The 20932-nt window shown below is 47.6% G+C and overlaps 2 protein-coding genes across 2 annotated transcripts; both read left to right on the top strand.

Moving 5' to 3' along the window:
* Positions 1-457: 457 nt before the first annotated feature.
* On the top strand, positions 458-10989 carry Pmar_PMAR023486 (hypothetical protein; the record flags this gene model as incomplete). The annotated part of the gene is made up of 51 exons (XM_002783318.1): positions 458-550; positions 629-757; positions 807-845; positions 889-961; positions 1011-1104; positions 1154-1347; positions 1811-1880; positions 1946-2096; positions 2144-2206; positions 2280-2309; positions 2365-2412; positions 2461-2521; positions 2574-2667; positions 2719-2875; positions 3023-3088; positions 3133-3193; positions 3285-3378; positions 3565-3724; positions 3773-3874; positions 3941-4003; positions 4052-4119; positions 4168-4276; positions 4320-4410; positions 4703-4788; positions 5586-5751; positions 5798-5891; positions 5936-6152; positions 6237-6281; positions 6576-6617; positions 6761-6827; positions 6877-7021; positions 7441-7591; positions 7668-7718; positions 7771-7791; positions 7883-7921; positions 7968-8031; positions 8111-8195; positions 8240-8402; positions 8446-8523; positions 8572-8637; positions 8684-8774; positions 8845-8923; positions 9001-9148; positions 9237-9302; positions 9395-9672; positions 10091-10197; positions 10277-10398; positions 10465-10566; positions 10695-10733; positions 10787-10850; positions 10895-10989. The coding sequence occupies 51 exons, from the start codon at positions 458-460 to the stop codon at positions 10987-10989; spliced, it is 4881 nt and encodes a 1626-aa protein (XP_002783364.1).
* Positions 10990-11754: 765 nt separating this feature from the next.
* Pmar_PMAR023485 (hypothetical protein) lies at positions 11755-20932 on the top strand (the record flags this gene model as incomplete). The annotated part of the gene is made up of 41 exons (XM_002783317.1): positions 11755-11915; positions 11982-12141; positions 12192-12242; positions 12298-12318; positions 12415-12453; positions 12504-12567; positions 12613-12697; positions 12745-12898; positions 12951-13133; positions 13182-13263; positions 13308-13371; positions 13814-13958; positions 14037-14102; positions 14260-14298; positions 14406-14469; positions 14514-14604; positions 14659-14872; positions 15048-15092; positions 15255-15321; positions 15391-15535; positions 15634-15793; positions 15844-15894; positions 16163-16226; positions 16341-16425; positions 16473-16626; positions 16679-16861; positions 16910-16991; positions 17384-17457; positions 17534-17596; positions 18433-18540; positions 18808-18871; positions 18920-19010; positions 19095-19266; positions 19661-19718; positions 19767-19863; positions 20102-20243; positions 20294-20362; positions 20431-20472; positions 20599-20637; positions 20723-20786; positions 20844-20932. 41 exons carry the CDS (start codon positions 11755-11757, stop codon positions 20930-20932), a joined length of 3891 nt encoding a protein of 1296 aa, XP_002783363.1.

The following is a 20932-nucleotide window of genomic DNA, read 5'->3' as shown; positions in this document are numbered from 1 at the left end:
AGTAGGCAGACTGTTCAGGTCAAAAGAAGTAGTCGTCCCTCTGTCGAGTCGTACTCAAACTGCTGGCTGTTTCCAAAGTGCGTTTGATGCTTTGATGAGGTTACGGGAGATAGAAACGATCGATAGGACAAAAGACCAGGGCGAACTGATAATTTTGGTACGACATACACCCTCCGAGTTGACTGACGAGCTCTCGTTCTACTGGGTTCAACCCAGCGGCTTGTTGCCATTTTTTTGAATATCTACGAACGACGGATATGAGTCATATCTCATTGTTTTTCCCTCAGTTGAATCATGCAAGGTTTACTGCTATTTAATAGCCCTCTTCATCCAGACCCTAACGCCCCACTGTATGCATATGTAGCTCCCATGTTTGGTGTTCCTGTCTGCTACTTTGAGTCGTCGAGTTGCCTCCGCATCGCCGTCTGTGTTGCATCCCTTTATCGATTGATCTAATATGGTTCGCCGAATCTTCATACTCCTCTGCCTTGTATCGGCCTCCTTTTCCCACCAGAGCTCGTGTTTCGACTGTTTGGTCCCGCTGAGATGGGTAAGGCTCCTTGGGGGGCATCGCTATTGCTCCTATCTGCTTGTAAACTCTGAGTAGCTGCGATATTGTTTATTTTAGAGAAAGAATAAACAATACTATCAAGTGAATAAAGATGAGCTAGACGACGTTGACAACCGAATCAACCAATTGCTCCGACAACGCGCCTCCACAGAGAGCGCGGCTGGTAGCAGTCCTGAGCCGGTGAAGGTAACATACTCTATGGTTTGCCATTTGGCAGGAGGAGTATTCGCCTCAGGTATACTCCCTAGGCTACTTGGCTGAGAAGGCTCTCCAAGTGAGCCTACTCGTCTGTCTATGTCTCAGAGCTGTTCGTTCAGGTCACTGAGTGCTACGTGATGGACTCGTCTGGGCAGGGCCAGAGGAGCGTGAATTGGACGATTCGTGCTTGGCGTAAGGGACATAGTGGAGTTGAGTGCATGATATGTGATGATGCTGTTAGCCAAGGAACCACCATCGCATTTATATGACACTCCTACCACTTTCAATGCGATCAGCGAGGAAAAGTGGCAAGTAATCTTTCGCGTTAACGACCGGTGAGGAAAAGGGAACAAGGACTGGCGCACCGTTGATGCACTGCTTCAGGCCATACAGCGTGAGAATACCATTGAGGCTTGACAGAGCCTTGGCGTTGGGATCTGCTAGTGATGGCCCATGGCGTTTGGGCACTGACCGATTCTCCAGCGAACGAAGTGTATGCTCAACAGCTCTACAAGAGGGGCTTTCTGATTTATATGATCCCGACGACTACTCGAAGATCAGCTACGATGATCTAAGAAGTGATATAATCATGGTAGGTATTCTGCTGGGAGGTGCGCTTCTCTATCCGCACTACGAACTCCGCAGCATGCCATTTTAGTTCGCCCGACGTGATGGAATGAGAGCAAAGGTTAATATTAGTGACCGCACCATATTCGAGGTAAGGCACATGCTCCCACGGCCAAAGAGCCTACTTTTGTTCCTCAGGCCTACAACTTGTCAACTATCGCCAACAAGGCTATCTCACCGGTGACACAATATCACTTTTGTATCGCTTGTCGTTTTGAGATGTATTCAATTCCTCACAGTCATTAATGAACCCTCATACTTGTCAATTTCAGGAGCTTGCTGGGATGGCCAAATTTGTCACGTACCGGGATTTGATCTTATGTGGTCGTTAAGTGGAGGTAAGAAGCAACATTATGAGTATCACCTCCCAACAGCGTCATCGTCATTTACTCAGTTCTGACCTTTTCCTCTCAGTTGAGTGCGCCAACAAGAGGCAGTCGGCTTGGGGGCCGGCTGGCACGATGTGTTTCATATACAAGGATTGGTAGGTTCTTCAACTCCTTCACAATTGCTATGCGTTAGTTACTTGAAATTACCTTGGTGCCTCAGGTACTTCCCTATCACAGTCGCCTCAGGAATATCCCCGCCTACCTGTTCTAATATCTTCCAGGCAGGCCTAGAGGGTATCGGCTACGCTGCTGCTTTCAGCAACCAGCGGTCACAATTGTCACCCATTGAGCTGGAGGAAGCTTTCACAGAAGTGGGTGTGCTCGATGGTCTGAAGGACTCATCTCACTTCTGCGTTAGATGGCCAAGCTGGCGTCGAAGACTGCAAAATCAAAGCGGATCAAGTTGCTCGAACAGTTTAGGGTAAGTCTGAACGCTCAAACTCTTCAATGTAACTTCGTTGAGTCATAAACTCATTTCTCGTTTTGGTTCTTAGAAACAGAATGCAGAGAGAAGTGCTGCGACGGTAAGCATATCTAGTGGGATTGGCCTCCAAACTTGTCCCTTTTTGTGTTGGTCAGATGCCCTCCTCTCTCATTGAGATAACGCAGGCTACGCCTCCAGTTGAAGTGAGAAAAGTGTCCTGGCGATATGAATATTGACTCTATACTGTGCAGACGCTTGGTTGTCGAGGAGCGGACGGTCTCTATACTATCCACATGAGTTTACTGTCTTCTGGTAAGTAGCGATCTAGTATGTGCTCAGTGGTGAAATGGTACCCTTTTTTCAGTTGGCAAGGCAACACTTAAGAACAAGGTCATATTTGGCCCACCCGAGGCTAAGTATATGTTGGAGCTTGAATACATCAGTAACAGTGACTTCAAGTGAGTGCTTGTACGCGTGTTTTCCTCAGCGATTATATCTCCTATCATCAGGGTACTCGGAGTTTTCATAGGCGAGCCGAAGCAGATTATCTCGCCAGTTGGGCTCAACTGCAAGGCCGCTATGGAGTATGCTGTCAGTAGCACATACGGCTCGGACTACGTGTCGGATGAGCTCTCTCTCACTGCATTGGCTGGGGACATCCGACGGGTGGGCTCCTATTCAGTCTTGGGATGTGTGTAAAGAGTATGTTATTTCAGCGTGAAGGCTTCGCCGGGTTGATCTTCACAGAAGATTTGAGAATTAGTGTAGAACTGTTGCACTAATAATACTGTTGATCGTGCCTTCTCCATTCAGCATATTACTCTAGGAGATGTACGGGATGCGACTGTTGAAATAAATGTGAAGAAATCTGGGCGACGGGTGAGGGCTGCCTTGTGCGTTATCATCTTACTCTCTGATCTCAGACTTCCAAGAAGTCAGAGAAGTCTGGTGACCTCATCCTACGGCGGACATGCAGTTTGAGAGGTGTTCACGAGTTCGAGTGGGAAAGCTATGATAAAGGCAGAATTTGGATGCCCCCTTCGACCTGAATAGCAGCTGTTGCTTTCTGTGGCAGGCCAGTATAAGGGCCCTGTGTTGCCTCTTTCGGGGAATCTGAATGCGGACGACATCAAAGAATATCACGCTGTTGTATTCACCTTTTGGAAAAAGTAAACAGTTTTTGTTTTCCCTTGCTTACCAGAAAGGAGAGGATCGTAGTTCCCTCCCTAATTTTCTTCGTATTTTTTGTACATTTTTGGAGCAATTGTTGAGAATCCTGAACTGAGCTGGTAGCTGAACTCTTGGCGTTGGATCTCCTGCTTAAATTCTCACGGTCGTAGTTCTTATGATTGCAGGGCGATACCGGTCCTCATTGAGATGGGCGGTGCCGGGGCGGGAGGAGCACTTCCGTGCGCGGAGGCTCTACATGAAGCTTTCAATATACTCTATGACAGTGATACGGAGGTCAGTATGGATATCATGACGCCCTACGAGATGGTGTACGACATGGAACGAGTAGGGTCGAAGTCTGGACGATCCTTCGTGTATTCGTTTTTTTGCCAGTACTTGAATGAAGCACTACCGCACTTGGAATCCAAGAAGAAGAAGTCCAAGAAGAATAAGAAGGCAGCGCAAGTCGAGCCACCGCTTTCCTTGAGTTTCCCAGTAAGATGAGTGCACACGGCCACTGCAGTAGCTTCCGGGCCTCGACATGATCTTTGCTCGCTTCAGTGGCTGCATAGATCGTCTGCGTGCATCGAAAGTGATTTGGATTTCGACACTCGTGTGAAACGGGTGAGTCGTGTTCTTGTCCCAGCACTACAATGTATAGGTTTGTGTCAGGCGAGCGAGCGGTCAGAAAAGCAGAGGAGAAAGCTGAAGGACTTCCTCGAGAGAACGAGCTCTCTAACGTAAGGAGCTACCTCGAGTGTCTCTGGCTTTATTACAATCACTGCTAGTGACCTGGAGAGACCTGTCATGTTGTCAACACCTCCGAAGGGGAAAAGTTCACCCAAGCAGATGACACTGGATGAGGCGGTCCAGGGCCTGACGCCTCGTCGCACGAGAGTGAGGTCCTCCTAACATTGATTCGCTACTTGTCGGTTGACAGTCTACGATTCGTAGTGGAGAACCGCTATCTGCTTGGATGTGCTCACTGAAGGGATACGGTTCTGAAATATCTTGGAGCTGGCCAAGTGATGGTAAGATAGTATTTTTTCTCTTCGATCACAATGTGTACTGACATTACTCAATGTTGGGCTCTCAGGCAGTACTTTTGGACCGCTGTCAGAGCCTATGAAAGCACACATGATCTCGAACGGAAAGTATTCACAGTCTTGTTGACCTCAGCAGTTTGCATTGAATACCTGCAGTTGAAGATCCCTCGAGTTGTTCCCTTTTTTAGAGTGAGGTTGTCGTTTACAATCACGCCGGAGGATTTTGGTGGTCAAAAACACGACGACGTTGTCGCGACCATTTGCCGAACCTCATTAGCGAGAGCCGTAGAAGTTAAATACGGCTCGGGGAAGGCTCTCTCAGAGATCACTTTGAAAGCGTTCGAGAATGACTTGCGACCTAAGGTGAGTTGGAGTGGTAGCAGAAAATGCAGAAATATGATCTAGGCTACCTTGATGATTAGAACGCTATCGAAATGGAGTTCGCCACAAGTGTCATTTTTTTCAGCATCGCCTTTTCGGTTTCTTCCGACGTCGCCGCTAGCCTCCGGGCATGGACCCCCCAAGTCGCCTCGTTAAATTGACTTTATACTTTCGACTTGGTTCGTACGTTGACCTTTCCGCACTGTCTGTAGTCTTTCTCGTGGACTCATGCTGTATGCTCACGTTGAAATTTTGTACCACTGTTATGGCACCCGTTGTTGATGTGCACATCTTCATGATAAAAACACATACCTCCACCGTGTTTGTTATTCAATGGCGACTCGACCGGCCTTGCTTGGGTTCTCGATTTGCCTTTACTCAGTTTTACCAATGCGTATAAGTGTAGTAAGCTTGATAGTGACGACGGTTAGTGCTGTCTCAATAGGGCGTGGGTGTTTTGGAGGTAGTTGCTTTGGAAGACTGTTCAAAGTAAGTGTAGAGGATGAGCAGTTTTCAATAGCGAGGTTATTGATGTTGATTAATTGTAGTCGAAGAAGAGGACGTCGGACAGAGATCGATTGTTGAATAATGAATCCGGGGACAGCGGGCAGACAAGGGGTGAACATGGAAGCACTCCAGTGGTGAGTGATGGAGTCCTGCTTCCAGACATACAGGTAGGCTTGGAGGGAACTAGCAGTATCGACATTACTCTGTTGCTGCTACGCTTGGATGGTCAGCTTATGGCATTTTCGATACCTCCAGTGTCTTGCTCCGTTCAGGCGAAGTCCCTGGGAGAAGCTGCTGAAGACGCGTTCGGGGTGAGCATTCTGACGTTTTCTATGAAAGCCGTTGCCCCGGTTTTGACTAGCTTCGTTCATCAGGCTTCAGAGTGTAGGGCTAAGAACGATGCAGGGCAGACCCTATATTGGCGACTTTGGCATAGAGGTAGGCTCTCCTCGTCGATTGCAGATTTTTCCGATTGCATCTACAGGTGACTTCTATTCCTTCCACAACGGTAATCAACCTTTGGTCCTGCGGAGTAAGCCCGACGCTGAGCTCACTGTGGCATTCCTAGTCGACGGACTGTGAGTACATGTGGGAAAATAGAGAGAGCAGCTTGCTGTGGTAGGGAGTACGGCGTCGACTTGGATGCGGAACCGCAGGCATCACTGAAAGACCTTCTAAAGCTCGAAAGGGAGGGAACTCGAGCTGAACAGAAGGACGTCTGTGGGACTATACTGAAGGCTGGGCAATCTACTCTGAGGAAGGAATTCGAACCGGCATCACGAAGAAGGGCAGGACAGGATACATATACGCTGAAGCAACTTAGGAGTGATATTGTTCTGGTGAGATTCGTTCCAATTCGAGGACCTTTGTGAAGGTTTCGGCTGGAGATCGCATTGCCTCACATTTTTTCCGTGTGCTCTCAGTTCGAACGAGCTATCAAGGCTAGGAAAGAAGACGCTACCTTCCAGGTAAGTGTTCCTGGTATCATTGTTAATCTATATATCCTATTATTACATTACTAGTTATTTGGAATAATATCTACTACTGGAGCTATTAATATAGTGATTACATGTTATTATCGTGTATCTTGATAATTAAATATAGTTGATATTATAATAACCATATAGATATGGTTATTATAAATACTACTAGTTCATTAGATATAATACATATTAGATGCCCTCCTCTATACATATAACCATTGATAAGGAGGGCTAAGTGGGAGGTGCTGAAGTGATGTGAAGGTTTTCTCGGTGTCTCAGTTCAAAGATCTCGAGAGGCTAGGTCGAGAAGCGACGGTTGAGGTGAGAATCGCCGTTATGTTGTTGTACCATCAAAAAGTGACCCTCCGCTCAGCAGCTTCGTGTATGTGGTTCGTTGCATCTTGAGCGCGGTATAATCATTACATGGCTGTGATGGTGTTCGCATAGGGGTCTGTTTCTTGTAGAAAGACACCGACAGAGAATTATCATGCTCTAGCCTGGATGTAGCATTCCGTTGGAGAGTGTATCGAGGTGAGTCAATTTCAGCTGGGATGCTGCTCTATCTAGTCTTTAACTTCAGGGAAGTACACAGGACCGAAATCATTAGTCAATTGGAAATCCACCGAAGGTGCCCCGAACGAGTCGCGTACCTCAAGAGGATCAAAGGGGACCTTCATCAGCCTCATATATCCTCTCAAGAAGAAGGGCTCTAAATATGAGAACAAGTACGTGCTGCACCATTTTTTACTTGCACTGGTGCTCGAATCTTTTGCTCTATTGTTTATTTGTACTGTTTCCCGACGACAACTATTTGAATATGCAGGAGTTGCACTCTCAATATGGAAAACACTAGTGAAACACAGACTTCTACTCACGGTAAAACGTTTCGATGTGTATGTCTTTAATTGGAAAATTATCCGGAATTTTCGTTGACACAATTTTACAAGCACCGCTATACACCGTGAGTGGGAGAAACCATACGTGTTTATCACGTTTACGCCTGTGAAATGTGAAATTTGTTTTACTACTGTTTTTCTATATCGTGATGAAACTTGATTATCTGCGGATGCGCAGAATGGACTGATCTTAAGACTTGTATATTATCGCGAGTGCTGTCAATATTCAAGCGTCCTTCTTTTGCTAGGTACTTCACTGCGAAGGTGTCTGCTAGTCCTCCCACGTGCGGGGAGGCGTTGAAGATTGGTCTGGAAGAGCTGTACGAGAAACCTGACGGGTTGGAGCTCCAGGCAATTCAGCGTTTCACGCCTATTGAAGTGGAGGCTCGACTCAAGCAGGTCGGCATCATGATGTATCCGCCCATTGAGTCTCTCCAAGGGAGGCGCTTTGTTGTACAGCACAGTGGTCTTTCAGGTAGCAGAGGCCTCGGCGAAGGAGACGAAGTTTGTGCCTGTGAATCACCTTGTAAGTGTACATGTGCTTATCAAAGCCGTCACTGATATTGTTTTCCTTTCAGGGAGAAGGCGGAATATCTCTGGTAATTGTCATCGGTAGTTGATTCTCTCATTCTTGCTACTTTGGACTGTGGTCGCTCCCCTGTGTGATGCCTTAGGGCTCGTGTCTTTCAGGGTGAACCTCTTGTCGAAATAGCGAAGAGAGCGATGCTTGTGAGTGTGCTGTTGAGCATTCCTCTCACTACATTTTCTATCTCAGTTTGGTGTTTGTTTTGGCCGCGACGACATAGCAAAATTGTCGTGGCGACTGGAAGAGCCTAAGTGTGAGTGCGTGGTTCGTAAGCTGGCATCTAGTATTCATTCGTTGCGAAAACTATGCCGTTGCCCATTGTTCTTCACCAGATTTTGCGGGGCCTTTATTCAATAAGAAGAGTGAGAAATCCGACACTATCATCGTTATGAACTTTGAAGATTCTGATGAAATACCGTAAGGTTTTTCCTATCAACAACATCGACATACTCCATAGTCAGGGCTTTTGGAGTGCATGCCTGGAAGAAGCCGCTCTATGCTGAGGATGATGATCAGCTGTCTTGCTCGCTTATGATGGAAACCTTCGTCTCACTCGCGTATAACTCGCGAAAGGAGAACGCTGATGCTATATCTATACTTGGCTTGAAGGGGGATCTGCGAAAGGTTAGTAGAACGACTTGAACTCAAGGAAACATACTCATTTCAGGCTATGCGCGACTACGTCGTAAGAGAGATAGCAAAGAGCGGTGCTAAATCCCTGGAAATTGCGGCACGTAACCTTGTGGTAAGCTTCATCTCATACCACTCCTTGCCGTAATCGTCGTTGTGGCAGCATGAGACGCTCCAGTTCCTCGGAGAGAGGGCTGATGAGTTACAGAAACAGCAACTTGTCCTTGAGGTCGGGAAGATCCTCTCCTGTATTTTGTACACTGAAAGAAGTTCAGGCCGATGTGACGAAAACAAAGAAGAAAAAGCGTGGACCGAGCTCTATCATTTGCGATGGAAACTCCACGGATTTCTACTGGACTTTCCACAGTGAGTAAAACATGCGACATTCTCATACAAGACCGCTCTGATATATGTGCAGAAAATGATTGTTTGTTAGAATCTCCCCTCGAAGGTCAGAGAAAAAACAAGAATTTGCTCAAGGGTACTGAAGTTGAGATCAGCATTGGAGATGGCAGGTAAGAAGAGTATCACTCTATCGTCATTGTTTCATCTTGGAACAGGACAGTTAGAAGCCGTGCTGACTCTCCCTCAGGAAACTTTCTTTATTTATTCCTGAGGAGGAGGAGGAGCCCAGAGAGATCGGGTTGTGTTCTACAGCGCTTGCAGAGGCAGTCCACCTACTCTATGCTAACTCCGGCATGATGATCACGAAGAGCGACTTGGTCTTTGATATATCCAGGGTAAGCCTGCTTCTTGAGAGAGGTCTCCTTGAGCTTCTCCGATCCATATCTTGCGGAGCACTTGTAACCATTATCACCATTGTTTCAGTACCTGACGGCAAAACAGGAAGCTGCGAAATTGGAGAAGGGACATAGACCACAGTTGCAATTCGGGGTGAGGTTACTGACAGCTCATTCGCGTTGATTTATATGTCCAACTTTCCTACACGATCGGGCTAATGTCGATTGTCTGTTCTCCTATGTCAGTGGTATCAAGGCAAGGCCGGCACGTTCGGGGCTAGGGCCCATCCACTTGAGCTATCTTATCAGCCAGATCTCAGCCCTCTCATATACTCCATTGGTTCTACTGGACTTCCTCGCAACAAGCACATGGACTACTTACGGTATCATGGGCCCCTCTCTGATGACTCCGTGGTCGAGGTATTGCCCGAGCAAGTAGACTTGACTGGTGAAAAGAAGACGGGGCCACCTCCTAAGCCCCTCCGGAGAAGATCCAAGACAACGAGCAGCACTGATTCTGCACAGTAGCATGATCCGTAGTCCAGCTTTGCCTGATCGGGCCGCGTCTTGATACGCAGGGCTATTATTACTCATCCCTCTGTACAACAATACTTATGCTCTTGGGCAATTAAACTTTCTGTAGTACATCTCTATGGCGTTGAGACTTACCCGTTCTGAAACGACCGATTCAGCTCTCTGTCATTATATAGGTGTTCATATGAGACTACGCTGAAAGATGTGTTAATATGACTGCTCTAGTGTACACATCTTGTATCGAAATTCAACTGCTTTCGGCGAGAGTTCCCTTCCTACATGTCAGATGTACTTGTTCATGGAAGCGGTATCGTCGCGTTGTCAATCTAGACTAGGTTGGTATATACCTGTAGCCAATCTGAATAAGTATAGCTACGGAAGAAATACCAGTAAGGAAGTGATTGGTAGGGACTTGAACATTGCCAAGAACTTCTTAAGCTTTCACCCCGCATCCTCTTGGACCTCCACGCACCGATGGACTCACACTCTGGCATCCAACCTGGCTTCCAGCCTCAGTAACAATCAATACTAAACAGTCGCAATGCTGTATTTGGACTTGATCTCTTCGAATGCTGCCGCCGCTGCGGTCCTCAGTACTCCCTATTCTGATATCCATGAGGCACTCCCTTGCAATGCTATTCCAAAGCGTCAGCTGCCTGATGGCCGTTCTTAGTAGTTGCTTTGCTTGGAGAAGCGCTGGCGCTAAAGACGTTGAGGTGAGAGTTCATATTGGTAACCACTATAAGCAATATCACCGAGTATCGAGGCACATACGATCTCAGTTACTCAATGATAAAGGACCTCTGCGTGCTGTGTTCTCCGGCTACGGTGCACCACAGAGAAAAGAGGCGAAGACGCTATCAGATTTCTTCTATGATCCACAGGTAGGTAGATGATTGTTTGTCATTCCCTTGGCTGTTGGAAATGACGTGTGAAGCATCTATATTGTCATTTTTGCGATGTGCGCTTCGAGAATCCTCCAATAATGTATCGACTATGTATTATCTCCTAGGCCAAGTCACTCGCAGTAGCCGCCCGAGGAGCATTCAAAGTAAGTAGTCTCCCTCACAAAAGTTCTGAAATGAGGTAGAGGGTGTATTGCAGGTCTTCGAGTGTCGGGCCCGAGAGGAAGAGGATCAGACCCTTTGGTGGCGTCTTTGGCGTAGAGGTGATCCTCCTTACTCGTGAGGATCTGTCACTTGAATATGGCAGATGACTTTATCCGTTTCTACCATTGGAAGCCCAACGTGCTGATTGAAAGGCCCCAGTCTGAGTTCACTGCCACCTTCTTAGTGGACGGCGTGTAGGCATCCACCATCAACACGTATACGAGCCTCACTTTGATGATACTCTTCAGTGAATACGGTGTCGATTTGCCTCTGGAGAAGAGCCGTTACATAAAGACCCTGTTGGAAGGGGACGAAGAAACGGAATACAACCAAGCGAACATTTGCCTTTTCATCATGAGCATTTCGATAACTTCCCTATGGGAGAATCCAAACGGCAGGATCGAACTGGGAGATGGGGGCTTGATGTATCGCTACAGCTTGAAACTGCTGAGGAATGATATAATATTGGTAAGGCCAGCGTGCAAACTACTACTCCACTCAGCAAGAGCTGACGTGTCTCATCGCTCAGCTCACACGCTGAAAACTCAATACATCTAATATTCATCGGGTATCCCAACTTGTGTCCTTGTTCACCTCATCACAGCGTTTTTGCTAATCATACCCACTCAACTACTTGAGCTTCTCCCATTCGTTTCTCGTATTCAGTACCAGCGAGCCCTCAGTGATGGTCACAAAGATGCGAAGTTTGAGGTCGGTATCTTCCGGTCTGATCTGTCTTGCTAACCCTCTTCGTCTTAGTTCAGAACTCTACAGTGGATCGGCTCGCACGCTGTTATCAAGGTGAGAGAGTCGATTTATACTAGACTGTGCCCGGCCCACTGTGATCCATCGCCACTCTCCTCAGCGGAATACATCGAGGGAGCTCTCGTGCTACAACCGAGACGTGAGGTTCCGCTGGAAAGCTTACTTGAGTGAGTTACCTCCGCTCAAGCTACACTAGCAATGCCTGGTATTTCAGGAAAGTACACCGGTCCGAAGTCGCTGGTGGCACTGCGAGCGGCATTAGCGGACTCAACGGGCGACAAGTCCACTGTTTCGCTCAAAGGCAGTTTTATTAGTGTTATTTATAACTTGTCGATAAACGATAAAGAGTATAAGGAGAAGTAGGTGGAAATGCGTCAAGTTGAACATCTTTGTTCGAGCCAGACTATTGTCTCTTTCTCGTATAGGTATTTCACTGTTCGAGTCCCTGAACATCCTAAGTCATGTGAGCATGCCCTGAAGCTGGGCCTCGAGCATCTGTATGAGGAGACCGAATCAGATGGAGTTTGGATATCTAATGCATTCAATCGTTTTACACCAATTGAAGTGGAAACTCGATTGAAGGAGGTATGCCGATAGTATTCGGTGTCTCATCCGATTACACGTCGGTCTATTAGGTGGCTGAGGAGTCTGTCGCTAACAAGAGCTATCGGCCGGTTCGAGACCTTGTAAGCATGGATTCCTCTTCTAGTCACTTTCGCTTTTCGACTCTGTCTTTTTCAGGGAGGAGGCGGCATCAGCCCGGTAAGGGCGGGAACTTGATGGTCTACAGTGTTGCTCTCAAAATGCCCATATCCTTCGTTATCCCCGGGGTGCATACTTGTGATTCCCTTCTTTTAGGGAAAACCCATGTGGGATGTAGCACTGAACTCAAATCTTGTAAGTACGGCTGTTCGGGCTTATTATGTAGCGTGTTGAGCTGCTTTCAGTCTGAGGCGTGCCTCAGCCATGACGACCCAGTGGAGCTCGCTTGGCGGCTAGAGCCCCTCGACGGTACATTGAGTGTGTTTTCCCGTGTCGTGAGTTGCTCTTTGTCAGTATTCATCGGTCCCTTTTTGAACGACCGAACAGGAGACAGCGACACTGCACTACTCGTAGACTTTTTGGACTCAAGGGAAATACCGTGAGCTCCCAAACCTGAAGGTGCCCTCGAGTGATCGATCTTATTAGTCCTTTCGCTGCCTATGCTAACTCGAAGGGGCTCCTCGTCGACGGCCACTTATCTTGTATGAATACGATGAACACCTTCGTACGAGCCGGCTACGGCACGGATTACCACTCAGACGATATCTCCATCCTGGCTTTGAGAGGAGACTTGGAAAAGGTGCGTTTTGCAGTTTAATACGCATCAATAAATTCGATTTCCCCGGCCTTAGGCGATGCGCGACACTATGATGAATGATGTGGCGGAAAATGGAGTACCGATACTCCGTAAACGAAAGGTTCTGCTCGTGGTGAGTCTACCCTTGAACAACTGGAATGATGACTTCACCTGTCAGCACGAAACTCTCGAAGTCATTGGACACAACGCAGACATCCAACAGCAGACGTCAGGCAAGGTTAGACACATCTGTTGTTGTATGGTCAAGTGGGATGCTCTTGGGCAGTTATCTCTCTCGAGAAGAAAAAAGTTGATGGTTTGCAAGCCTGGTGATGATGGAGGCCTCGAATGGATCGTACAAGAACCAAGTAAGCGGTGGTTCCAAGATCATCTGGGAGTCCTCTAATTTCAGAACTGAAAAAAAGAAGAGAGAAGGACAGAAAGACCTACATTGAGCTCAGGATTGAACCCGACAAGTAGGAATCTGCACTCCTCTAGTTCGTTGGGGTGTACTCGATAAAAACATAGTTGCATTTGCGATCTGCTATCACTGGGGAATAAACTCTTACGACTTAGCACAACACTACATGCAAATATCGTGACTAGCAGTAAGCTTCTACGCGATGGTGGTTCATAGCCCATACTGGGGAGGTTACCGCTCAGTGCTACGCGAATCTCGTGGTCACCGGAGTATTACGTCGTTCACGCCCATACATTGTTTATCGTACGATAACCCACCAGATGTCTTCCTCCCACGCCGTCATTTTTAAACATATTTTCTCTTCAATAGAGTCACCCTTCACAATATCTCTATTATGGGATCTGGCGCTCTGTGAGGCCCTGATGAAGCTTCGTATGTGAACCTACGAGATCTTCTTTTCGCCGGATGGGATCATCGGCGACTCCTTCTAACTTCAGGAAACTCCCTCTTCTCATTTCTCGATCGGAGTATCCAGATCTCACAATTTGTTCAACGGCACTCGAAGCGGCTATGAAGGACCTGTACAAGGGTTCGATCGCAAACACCATCACTAGAAGCGAGCTTGTCTCCGACATATCTCGAGTAAGCCAGGAGATAGAGCATCAGTGGCTACCTAGTTCTTCCCCGGTGCCATCTGTCGTGTATTGCTCGTTATATCAGTACTTGATGGCTATCAAGGGAGTTGCGGATCTCCGCAAGGGGGAGAGGCCGAAGATTAAGCGGAGCGTAAGACTCTCATCCATTCACTTACACTCTACCGGTGGACGAGCCTGTTGGAAACATAAGTATCCAGGATGATGGCCTTAAAATGATCCATCGAACTTGTGTCGTCCTCCATCCCACTGAGAGAAGCTTTGTCATGATAGAGTTCTTCGTGTCTTAGGCGAAGTCATTGCTAGTCGCAGCTAGCGGAGCATTTGAGGTGAGTCGTGGTCATCAGTTTGATATCGTTATCCCGCTCAAACTCTCACTTGTTTCGCGGTGGCAAGGCTTCTGAGATACCCAGTTAGTCGTTATCCTCTATTGCAGGTCTTCGAGTGTCGGGCCCGAGAGGAAGGGGATCAGACCCTTTGGTGGCGTCTTTGGCGTAGAGGTGATCCTCCTTACTCGTGAGGATCTGTCACTTGAATATGGCAGATGACTTTATCCGTTTCTACCATTGGAAGCCCAACGTGCTGATTGAAAGGCCCCAGTCTGAGTTCACTGCCACCTTCTTAGTGGACGGCGTGTAGGCATCCACCATCGATACGTATACAAGCCTCACTCTGATGATACTCCTCAGTGAATACGGTGTCGATTTGCCTCTGGAGAAGAGCCGTTACATAAAGACCCTGTTGGAAGGGGACGAGAATACGGAATACGATGAACCAAACATCTGCCTGATTATCATGAACGACGCCAAACTCGCCCTCCGGACGGGCGATTCCGGCATGGTTGAGCAGGGGATCGAGAACGCAGACTACAGTCTAAAGCAGCTTAGGAATGATATCCTGCTGGTAAGGACTCTGAGCGCATTCTATGGTCATTGACTACAACACGTAACGTTCTCTACGTGCTCTACTCTTGCTGATCCCGTTGGGGCCTCCTCTGTTGAGATGATTCCATCATTCCTGTTGGGTGATCTTCCTCCCACGGAGTATCCATACCTCTCATTCACTTTCTTCTATTCAGTATCAGCGAGCCCTCAGTGATGGCCTCAAGGATGCGAAATTTGAGGTGGGTACCCGACTCATCTCCGCTCGCCAACTTTCTTCGCTTTAGTTCAGAACTCTGCAGTGGATTGGTTTCCATGCTGTTGTCAAGGTAAGCTCGTGATTGAGGGATTATCCGAACTTGGCTTCGACTCTTCGTTAATGTAGCGAACTGCTTCCTTTTTAGAAAAACACGCCGAGAGAGTTTTCATGTTACAGTCGAGACGTTAAATTTCGATGGAAAGCTTATAAGGGTGAGATTCCTTCATCTGTGATAGTCTGTAGCCGGCGTCATCCTGTTGGTGAGCATTTCGATATTTCAGTGAAATACACAGGGCCGCCGTCGATCGTAAGCCTGAGAGGAGCTCCGGGAGAGTATGTTGGCACGGCGCCGTCTGCTGCACTCAAAGGAGCATTCGTGAGCCTAATTTTCAGTGCTAAGAAGAAGAACGATAAGCACGAAGATAAGTAAGCATGGTGCGAGCCCGATTGTGAGGGCGATCTGTTGGCTGCAATTTATATTTCTGCGGAACGGTCTTTTACTGTTCGAGTGGTTGCTGATGTAGGTATTTCACTGTTCGAGTCCCTGAGCATCCTAAGTCATGTGAGCATGCCCTGAAGCTGGGCCTCGAGCATCTGTATGAGGAGACCGAATCAGATGGAGTTTGGATATCTAATGCATTCAATCGTTTTACCCCAATTGAAGTGGAAACTCGATTGAAGGAGGTATGCCGATAGTATTCGGTGTCTCATCCGATTACACGTCGGTCTATTAGGTGGCTGAGGAGTCTGTCGCTAACAAGAGCTTTCGGCCGATTCGAGACCTTGTAAGCATGGATTCCTCTTCTAGTCATTTCCCCTTTTCGACTCTGTCATTTTCAGGGAGGAGGCGGCATTTATTCAGTAAGCTCGGGAGTTCACAGGGCTTAACGATCCAGAACTCTTCTTTATGCGCCTACATTGCAATCATATCTGCTGTATACACTAGTGCTCCTATCTACTTCAGGGAAAATCATGGTGGGATATAGCAATCGGCTCCAATCTCGTGAGTATAATGATATCGGAATGACATGCGGAATGCTCGGCTCTCCTCAGTCCCAAGCGTGCTTTGCCTTCGACGACTCCACTAGCTTGGCTTGGCGGTTGGAGCCCCTAAAATGTACGTTGGCTGTTAGTTCTCTGATTACTGATTCTCTATGCATCGCCATCTGGGATAGTGATCATGGAGTGGAATCGGGTTCATCTTCCTCTAGACATAACTGCTTTCTGTTAGTATTCCCCGGCCCTTTTGTGAACTTCCAGACGGGGGAGAGTGACACTGCACTACTCGTAGACTTTTTGGACTCAAAGGAAATACCGTGAGCTTCTCAACCCGAAGGTGCCCTCGAGTGATCGATCTTATTAGTCCTTTCGCTGCCTATGCTAACTCGGAGGAGCTCCTCGTCGACGGCCACTTATCTTGTATGAATACGATGGACACCTTCGTACGAGCCGGCTACGGCACGGATTACCACCCAGACGATATCTCCATCCTGGCTTTGAAAGGAGACTTGGAAAAGGTGCGTTTTGCAGTTTAATACGCATCAATAAATTTGATTTCCCCGGCCTTAGGCGATGCGCGACACTATAATGAAAGATGTGGCGGAAAATGGAGTACCGATACTCCGTAAACGAAAGGTTCTGCTCGTGGTGAGTCCACCTTCGAACAACTGGAATGATGACTTCACCTGTCAGCACGAAACTCTCGAAGTCATTGGACACAACGTAGACGTCCAACAGCAGACGTCAGGCAAGGTTAGACACATCTGTTGTTGTATAGTCGAGTGGGATGCTCTTGGGCAGTTATCTCTTTCGAGGGGTAAGAAATTGATGGTTTGCAAGCCTGGTGATGATGGAGGCCTCGAATGGATCGTACAAGAACCAAGTAAGCGGTGATCGCAACATCGTCTCACGAGCATGGACGCACGAGCATGCTCTATCAGAACTGAAGGGCAAAGCAGACGGGTCGAAACCAACCTACGTTGAGCTGAGGATTGGACTAGGCAGGTCAGTATTTTCTCCCCGACTAATTTAACGAAGGAACGTCCGATGGAACACATATCGCGTTGAGAGACTCGGCTGGAACCTCTTCACAAACTCAGATGACGAATCGTCTGTAAACTCTCGTTTTGATTACTTTGTAACAGCGCAAACCTTTCGCGCTCCTACTGGGGTGGAGAGTAGAAGGCTCTGCTCTCCTTTGCAGGAAACTCCCTCTGCTCATCTCTCGATTGGAATATCCGGATCTCACAAAATGTTCGATAGCACTCGAGGCAGCTGGAAGAAGCTTATATCAAGAGTTCGCCATGAAGGCAGTCACGAAGGCTGAGCTTATTCGTGATGTATCGCACGTGAGTGGATGGGAGTACATTTTATATGCTTATCATCTGTGTGCATGCTACCATTCGTATTGTTCTCCTCCTTCAGTATTTGGTGTCTATTGAGGAAGCTGGAAACGAGTCGAGGAAGGAGGACAAGGCTGAGTCCAGTGTAAGAAACCATCTTCCTCATCTACGTAGTTCGACGATACTTAAAAAGTATACATCGGTAACTGGTCTATCAGTGATTCTGTTTATCTGATTTTGGAGCTTATTCGAAGCTCATAGATGGTCTTCGGCACAGCCTTTCGTCTCTTCTCCCATCTCAGGGCATGTCTCTATTCATGCGATGACTCACGAGCCGTGTACGAGTCCGCTGACGTAACTAGCTAATCTATCATATCAGCATGAAGAAAAATAACGGCTCCTCGTCATTTCATCGGTCTCTTGAAGTTCAGCAACTCTCGAAGTGATTTCTGGCGCTGTCACCGGCATGAGGGGGCAAAGGCATGACATCGGCAACCTCGGTATGGTATGCCCTCCCTACTAAAGTAAAGATTAGCCACGCCTCAGCAGTTACCGAGGATAACGGTATGATCAACTACCGGTGAACTGCGAAAGGGTAACAATGCTCGACTCTCTCTATCCTTAATGGACGCCTCTTTTTCTATGGGATGTGTTGTCGGCCGTGAGAATGACATGTTTGATCGATAGATGTCGATGTAACTTGCTAGGTTTTACTCTCCACATACTGGATGTTGGGGAAATCGATGTATTGCATACCATAACGACGATGCCATGGTGTTATACATGCCCGATTCACTACCTTGCTCTCCTATCAGTGGTTGCCCAAATATGTTACTGCCCTCTCTCGGTTGTTTCCTGACTGGTATACTCTTCGTAGTCCAAGCCCGCAATGGACCCCCAACACCCTGTATGGGAGCGGACTGTGGTGTAAGTTCTCATCGTACTGACGACTCATGGTCTCGGTCTATCGTGTATTCTCAGCCCTTCCCGTCTACGGCCGGCATGCGGTATCCTGATTCTCCTGCCCTTAAGTCACCGAAGAGCGTAGCCAGTGGCTCTTTGATCATTGATAAGCATTTGAAGTCCCCGGTAGTGGTCAGTGCTCGGTTAGGGTTGAACTCACTAATGTGTTGACGAACCTACTTCGCGAATAAATTGATGTGTTTTCATTAGTCGAAGCCGAACTGTGAATGATTGAGCATTCTCCATCTCTATCGTTAGTATACCTGCTCGGACTTGCTATGTTGCGGAGCCCTTCATGATCTCAGGTGATTAAGTCACTCGCACTGATTGCCAAAGATGCAACTGAGGTGGCTGCGGACCCCCAGTATATTCATTTTTACTCCTCTCCTGTAGGTCACAGAGTGCAGTATCAAGTTGGAAGGCCGCAACAGGATCCGATGGAGAATTCGAGATAGAGGTTGCTCCGTGCATTAGCGCTCACCGGTGTGCGATTCACTCTTTCTAGGATCATTCGAGTCCTTGGACCACCACAAAACCGCACGGCTCTTGCTCGATTCAACGGCGAAACATGTCATTACGATTGTTGTCGGACAAGTGTAAGACCATACAGACTTCTCTCTTTGTTTTTGGGCTCATTCCGAACAAACGTGCGAGATTCGTATACTTGCGTTCTCACTCAGAGAGTACGGCGTTTATATTCCTACGATCGAATCACAGTTGCGAGACGCTAAGTTTTGTGGAGACCTCCTGAAGCGTGCATTGACGAGAATCTATAGCCTGAAGCATGAACCTGAGATGGATCGAGTGATGCCCAAAGTCACTTGGGCACAGCTTGTTAATGATCTCAGCATAGTAAGCCTCTTGGGATCCACGGTACTCGTTCTGCTGCTTCGGCTCAGCTTCTTGCACTTGAGCGACACCTCCAATTTTGTTGCTCTTTTCTTAGTGGTTCAAGAAGAGCTCATACACTGAGAAGGACTCATTTAGGGTAAGGCTCAGCGTGGAGCTCTCACGCGCAAGTTGTTGATCCAGTTTTGTGCTGCTAGCAGGAGCTTGTCATTCGTTATCTTGAACTGTAACACTAGTCGATGACTAGTAATCATACACTGCAATCTCATGGTGCCTCCTATCATTCCTGGAGCTCGGCAATAGTGATAGCAACATTAGAACATAGTTTATTAATAGGATAGAACTAGCATTAAGAGACGAGTGTATTTATGCACTTCGGTGTGATTTTGGTTTTCAGATGGTTACTCTCGAGGAGATTGGATCGTCAGCCCAGGTATGTTCTCCCATGGCATGCAGTATGCGCATCGTTTTGTACTTGCTTGAGTTTTATCACTGCTATTCAGATCAAATATCCGAAAGTCAGCTTGAGGAGGCGAAGAGATCCATATGTATTCAAATGTTGGCACGATGCTGTGAACTTCACATGGGAGTCGAGCCGAAGTACGATTCTTCATAAGCCCTCTTATGCCTGGCTTTTCACTATCGCGATTCCACGATATTTACCCTTCAGAGGCACCGCCGCATGGTCGCTCCCTCCTGGCGCCTAGTAGTGATACCGAGTTTCTCGACGGACCTTACGTCACTTTCACATACCCTGTATCAAGGAGTCGACAAGCGTGAGCTACGGACGGCCCATAAGCCCTCCTCGAGCGATGATAGAGACTTGTCCTATGTTTAGGTATTTGACAGTTAGACTTGACCAATCCAGTACCTCGTGTGATGACGCCCTTAGACAGGGTCTCTGGGCCTTGTATGGCTCTATGGGATCTGCTGGATACCCGATGTTCACACCGAGTGAGGTCCAGTCGCACATTGCCAAGGTAAGGCTGTTGACGGGCTGTGCTCATGCTTATCTTCTTTCTGCGTTCAGTACATCAGTAAAGCTCTCGATGCCAAAAGTCATAAGAAGAGAGACAATTTTGTGCCGCAGAAGAACCTGGTGAGCCGACCTCGGACTGACCAAACGGCACCACCTTCCAATCTTTTCGAGAGTAGTCTTGCTTGCAGGTTGAGCTGTGGGAGAGAACGGGGACAGATGAGGACCTGAAGGTGAGAAGTCTCGAAGTCGCACATTTCAAATGGTGGTCGCTACACGGTGGCTGACTTCCAAATGTGACGCACCACTTCTCCTGTTAGATGAGGATTTGATATCTCACCATCTTCTTCTGCTTTCAGGATCGGCCTCTGGTCAACTTACTGAAGAATTCGATACGGGTAGGCATTATTTTTTCCGAGCCAATAGTGTTTATAGCAGTCGGCACCGTGGAGGCAGTTCCTGGAAATCTCCGTTATTTTTCAGGTGAGGATCTGTGAAGCCAGTGACGCCATGAATGCTCTTCGGTGGTCCCATATTGATAGAACTGGTGAGCCATTGATAGGAACTGGATCATGCACGGATCGATGGTCTCTGTGGAGCTCAGATTATGGTGGAGCATATGTTGAATTGCCACAAGAAGACTTTGGCAGTGTTTTGAGTGTGAAGTTCACCAACACAGAGGATCTCCTGTGA

The sequence above is a fragment of the Perkinsus marinus genome (genome assembly GCF_000006405.1).
Source record: "Perkinsus marinus ATCC 50983 genomic scaffold scf_1104296937140, whole genome shotgun sequence".
Classification (NCBI taxonomy): Eukaryota; Perkinsozoa; order Perkinsida; family Perkinsidae; genus Perkinsus; species Perkinsus marinus.
This window is presented reverse-complemented; position numbering and strand designations above follow the sequence as displayed.